The sequence below is a fragment of the Macrosteles quadrilineatus genome, unplaced genomic scaffold, assembly GCF_028750875.1.
Source record: "Macrosteles quadrilineatus isolate MER2022 unplaced genomic scaffold, UCM_ALF_1.0 Scaffold_9__3_contigs__length_116548681, whole genome shotgun sequence".
Taxonomy (NCBI): Eukaryota; Metazoa; Arthropoda; class Insecta; order Hemiptera; family Cicadellidae; genus Macrosteles; species Macrosteles quadrilineatus.
Window position 1 is genome coordinate 58,208,117 of NW_026542602.1, and position 5,821 is coordinate 58,213,937.

At 29.2% G+C, this 5,821-nt stretch overlaps 1 protein-coding gene across 2 annotated transcripts; it reads left to right on the top strand.

The window, feature by feature from the left end:
• The first annotated feature begins 269 nt into the window (after positions 1–269).
• Positions 270–4,822, top strand: LOC129003169 (uncharacterized). Of its 2 annotated transcripts, XM_054431433.1 has the most exons (6): positions 270–479; positions 1,368–1,541; positions 2,123–2,244; positions 3,427–3,476; positions 3,754–3,843; positions 4,449–4,822. In XM_054431433.1, the coding sequence occupies exons 2-6, from the start codon at positions 1,368–1,370 to the stop codon at positions 4,775–4,777; spliced, it is 765 nt and encodes a 254-aa protein (XP_054287408.1). In that variant the 5' UTR covers positions 270–479; the 3' UTR covers positions 4,778–4,822. The 2 variants fall into 2 exon arrangements, with proteins under 2 accessions (XP_054287408.1, XP_054287409.1); XM_054431434.1 differs by lacking the exon at positions 3,754–3,843.
• Positions 4,823–5,821: the final 999 nt, after the last annotated feature.

Genomic DNA, 5,821 nt, shown 5'->3' on the forward strand with positions numbered 1-5,821 from the left:
AATCCAATATATTATGACTTATATTTGTATATAGTTCTTGGTTATTATATCGAGGTGATTGATGACGGCACATTTTAAAACTAGCGTCTTATCAACGTATGGGATCTCATTCAATGAATCATAAAGTACTTAAGTTGCATGAAAACTGGAGCATTAAAGATACCAATGAATCATCATTGAATGTTAAGATAAGCGTCTAACTGCACTTAAGGTCACTTAAATTCATTTTAATTATAATTTATATTATTTGAATATGCTTAGTGAACTATTCACACCAACATTTTTCAATATTTTACATTAGATGTGTTACATTTTTGTTCACTGCTATTAATAGCAGAGTATGTGGCGGTGGACTCATTATTTCACAATTTAATTTCTTACGTCATAACAGATGGTTGGCTAATAGAAGTGTAAAACGGTTTTTGATCGTTCGTTTATTTTCAACTGTACATGGATAGAAGAGACATCTACAGTAGAAAGTAAGTAAAACTCTTTAATAATTATAATAATTTTCTCTATAATTTTTAATTTATAGTAAGAAACGATGAATAATTATTATTCATCGTTTCTTACTATAAATTGAAAATTACTTTTTAGAATTAGGAGTTAAATAATTATAACTATAGGTTGGTTCTTTTTTTTGTCCAAAATAAGTAAGATTGGGTTTCAATTGATTTCAAAATGTGAATAGCTCAAACCACTACTAACACTTATCTACACAATAAAACGTACCCATTGTTTAGAAGTTTTAGTAAACTGAAGTCAAGCTAAGAAATAAAACATACTGTATTTAGAATACTATGTTTTGTGTATGGTGTATTATGTACCTGTATTGTGTATGTTGATAGTATATTCTTACATTTCCCTTAACGAAAATCAATTTAAGGTTAAGTATGGACAAATTTGATCACTTTGTAGGCCAACACATATACGTTATTTTATATGCAAGTATCAGGGATGTAATTATTTAAGTACAGTAATTATTATGATGTTTCGTAATGAAACAAAAAGTTTACCTTATTGTTAGTTAACTTAAAATTTGTTAACTTATAAAACTGTTTGGAAGAAACGTAAGAAACCAATTTTTGTGATAGAATGGGGTGGGGATTTTTTATATTTGTAAATATTACTATTACGAATAATGTATTTGAAAACGCATAGCTACAAATAATCTTGTTCGTACATAATACACCAGAACAAAAATACGTGTAATTAAAAAAAAAAAATATATTGAAATTAGCTTAACCTAGTCCAATATTTACTATTGACTTGCTGACAATCTAAACGTTTTTGTTTCACTAAAGAAGATTTCAAGTTAGATGCAAATAGTTTTAGTTTCTGAAATAATTTTTTATTCTGATTTGTAGATGCAGAGAGACACAGTTTCTCTTCTGATTCTGCCTCTGGTTATCTGGGCTGTTTCTGCAGAAAGTGTATTTGATGGCCTAAATGTGTGTGATGAAAAAATAATAGGAAAAATTAATGAAGCGGAAAAAGAAAAAAAAACGGAAGATAAACTTCCACTTGACTTAGCATCTCAGGTTGTGATTAGCTTATAAATATAATACATCTTCCTTAGTATTGTTATAACACATTATTATGATAATGAAACCGGGTGTTTTTAAACCCAATTATGAATGAAATAAGATTTCTTGTGCTACTTTTTTGACTAAATAAGCTTCAATAGGGGAAATTTAGTAATAGCCATAGAACAGCTGGTTTCAACATTAAAAAACTACCAAATACTTTTAAGACTAAACCATACATTTTTCATCCTAGAACCTTGAACTGTTCTACCATGATAAGTAACTATAATTTTTTATATTTTTTATCTATTTAGTCACTTACATTTTAGTCATCTTCATGAATATAATTTGAAAATTGTATCAAATAGAATGTCTCTTTATAAAAAAAAAGAAATATCGTCAATAATTTTAAAGATAATTTTCTTTTGACTCCGAAAAACGTTTTAATCTTTTGAGATTAAATAGGGTTTCTCGATTGTGAAATGTAAATAAAAGGAATTATATTACAATACCATTCATTTTGCATGAGATTTAGGATAGATGTGTTATATCTAGGGGCCTATATGTCTGTTTTAATAGTGTTTTTATTTATGTAGCTGAAAAAACGGGCTCCATATGATGTTAGATATGCTAACTACAAGGATGACAAAATCACAAAAACTAGGTGGCTTTCCACCAAGTTTGAGTTTACACGTAAAGACACAGTAGAAGGCATAGAGTAAGTGTCATAATGAATGTTTAAGACTAACTATTGCTAGAATGCTAACACGAATTTTGATTGATGTTCTCGTTATACAAGAATAATAATTAATCTTGGACGTTGTGTTTATTGCTATGCCTTTTATTTAGAAGATACTAATGTTTGATTGTACACTAAATATTGGTTGGTTTTATCTTAAAATGTATAACTATAGACAGAATGTAACGCTAGTGTTTATACGTTAAAAATGTTAAACGTGTACCACTACCAGTAGGCCTACCAACTATGAAGACAATTAATACATTGGAAATACTATAAGATGTAGGTGAACTAAAGTAAAATATCTACGGTCAAGTACCCTATATACAGTAAACACAAAGGTAATTGGGAATACTTTTAATGAGTCAAAATAACACGAAAATCGAGAATATGTTTTCGACGACTGTCTCGTGAGTGAGGTATCCACCATTTTGGGTTTTGTGTTTTAGATTGATGTTATAAAACTATTTAACTTATCCTTATGAAATTTGGTGGACCTTTTTATCAATTCAAAAAGTATTTAGCAATAAATAAACACTAAGAATTTTTTTTTCAAAATGGAGGCTAAAAATTGTGATTTCCCAGCTATTTACCATTCAATCTTTACAAACTTGTCGTTTGATGGAAACTGTAAATGATAAATATAAATGTTCTTAAAATTTGTTCAGCCATTTCATTGTTATTTAATTAGTTTGCTTCCATTTTGCAACCTAAAAACCTGTGATTATTTCTTAAATATTTAACTTATTATAATTATATACCAAACGTTAGATATATCTTAAATAGTTTTTAACTTATCATTATAAAACCAAAAACAGATTTTTAGATATCTTGAAAACAAAGTGTTTTTTACAGGAAAATGTTATTAGTAGTTTTCGTTTTTTACCCAATAAACATATTCAAATTTTTTTCGTATTTAAATTCGGGTCAACTTGAATAGTTTTATCTAGGTTGACACCAAAGTTAACTCGGAACTGTAAAACTTTGGATCGTAACTTTCATTGTGTGGCTGTTGCCAAATACCAGAATACAATAGTAGTACAATACAATACAATAGTATTGTAATTCTACAATACACTAGTAGTACAACCAAATACATATACAAGAATTGTATTGTTTATATAACTGTTTTCTAATACGTTCACCTCTTCCGATTCACAGGGAAACCAAAACGATGGACATCGACTGGGATAAACTTTTGAGTGAAGAAGGTAAGAGCAAAAATTTACGTTTGAATTAATACTTCTCTCAAAAACTACAACGTTTAGCTCATAATTAGTAATCTGGTCCATATAACTTAAGGTTGATTATTAATCATTTTTACAAGATTGTATTTATCTCGCTTAAAGATTTTGGCATTAAGTCTATTCAAGAGTTTTAAAGTTAAAGAGTTTAAAGTTTTAAAGTTCAAAGTTTTACGAAAAGAAATTTGAGGGCGTATTTAACAAACGACGAAAGTGAAATTAACTATCGGTTTTAATTTTACAGGTGACAATAATCTGAAAATGTTCGTCTGGAGTTTTAAAATAGATTTCGATATTATTGGATATGTTGGATACTACTTATGTAAGACAGTGGGTAAGTTTTTAAACTTAAATTACTGGTTTAATTTTTTTAACTAGATCATTGAGTTCTTGAAGTTCCTGGTGTTTTAAAATTACAACCAATATCATATAGAACACGTCACGAACAAGTATTATCACGCAAATTACTATAAGAATGGTATTTGAATTCATTGCATACTAGAAGTCGTCTAGTGGTAGAAACAACTACCAGAATATGTAATGTACATAATTTTATACTTTCACCACACGCTGTAAGTAAAACATGTGATTGAAGTTTCTTCCATTTGTTTTGACTTTCTCTTTAAACTTCGTTGTAATTTCGGTGTCACCAGCATGGCAGCCTGTAAGGCCCATGTTAGTAAAAAAAAAAATGCTTGTGCTTTTTTATTCTATTCTAATTTATAAAGGGATTCTGCTCATATACAAGGAAAATATCTTACTAAAAGTATAAGTAGATTTTCCCTGCTACGCACACGAGTTGAGATAAAAGGTTTTGAAGAAACATGCTTTCCTTTTAACTAGGAGTATGGATGTAATTAATTATATATTAATGAAGTAAATAGAAAATTTTTAAAACTATTATAAAACATATATTGATGTTTGTTTAATACATTTTAGGGACTAATAACGAAGAAGGGACTAATAACGAAGAAGGGACTAATAACGAAGAAGGGACTAATAACGAAGAAGGGACTAATAACGAAAAAGGGACTAATAACGAAAAAGGGACTAATAACGAAAAAGGGACTAATAACGAAAAAGGGACTAATAACGAAAAAGGGACTAATAACGAAAAAGGCCCTCATATGGGACCTCATATCGGAATCGCATTTTCATATCATTTTCCGCGTGTCTGGATACCTTTTGAAATATTAGTCGGATCAAGAAAGATGAGTCTAACTGCAGTTGATCTGTTTAAAATACAAGATTTGGAGGTATACGACTAACTTATCTCAGCATTAAGTTGAATACATATAATTGTGTGAATACAATATGCTCATTATTTCCCTAAAGACATATTTAATTTTTCTATTCACTCTATAGAAAATTGACACCAAATAATGTGAATAAAATGGTTGTATTGCTAGTATATTGGTGAGTAACTTGGAGTTTGGTATAAAAAATTTTAAGGGTTTATACTATTTCCCCTCAAAACTATTTATGATTCCCTAACTTAAATACTGGCACAGACACTAAATAATGTTTCATGTTCTTACAGTATCAGTATACTGCAACATTATATACCTATCACAATGAAGTTTGAGATAGGCCTATTGTCCAGTCGGTAGAACTTGAGGACAAACTAAACTCTTTATCTGAACATAATCCTTCGCCTAACGGTCTCATACACAATATCTTAAGATAATAATTGATGGTATAACTTGAGTCAACCTCATATACAACGTTTACTAATATAATAGCTTACAATATTTGTAGTGATATTCAACACTGACAAATGAATATAAACTTGTCCTGAGGGATAGTAACTCATCGTTTAATATTACTGGTATCTTTGGTCATACCGAATAAGAATTACATAAATAAAGGGAGGATAAATGAGGATGTAACTTAAATAATGGAAATTCATGTTTTATAGGTTTATTTTGATATTTTAAACTCTAAGACACAAGTTCAAGTTGCTGTTCAACGGGAAGCCGAAGCTGTTAATTATGTTATCACTTTTCGCCTGTTATATTTAGGAGACACCATGGCTACCATATTTGTAGAAAAGAAACTCTAAATGTAAACAAGTACTCTTTGCAGCTTTGATTTTTGACTAGAGATGAGTAGAGTGGCTCAGTCATTAAAATCTTCCACATCACCACCTGAATCTCAAGCTTAAGGGCAACAGTTGCGATACCAAAATGGCTTCTGAAGCATCAAAATACTGTTTTTAATTTTACCATGGAAACGCTAAATATTCAATATTTTACAGACATTAATTTAGAGCCATAGAAGTATAAAAAAATTAAACTATATCAAAAGAAAGA

Excerpts from the sequence above, each read along its gene's own strand:
- LOC129003169 (XM_054431433.1), top strand. The coding sequence starts at position 1,368 with ATGCAGAGAGACACAGTTTCTCTTCTGATTCTGCCTCTGGTTATCTGG. Across the intron at positions 2,245-3,426 it reads GACACAGTAGAAGGCATAGA|GGAAACCAAAACGATGGACA; the intron begins GTAAGTGTCATA and ends TCCGATTCACAG. Across the intron at positions 3,844-4,448 it reads CTACTTATGTAAGACAGTGG|GGACTAATAACGAAGAAGGG; the intron begins GTAAGTTTTTAA and ends AATACATTTTAG.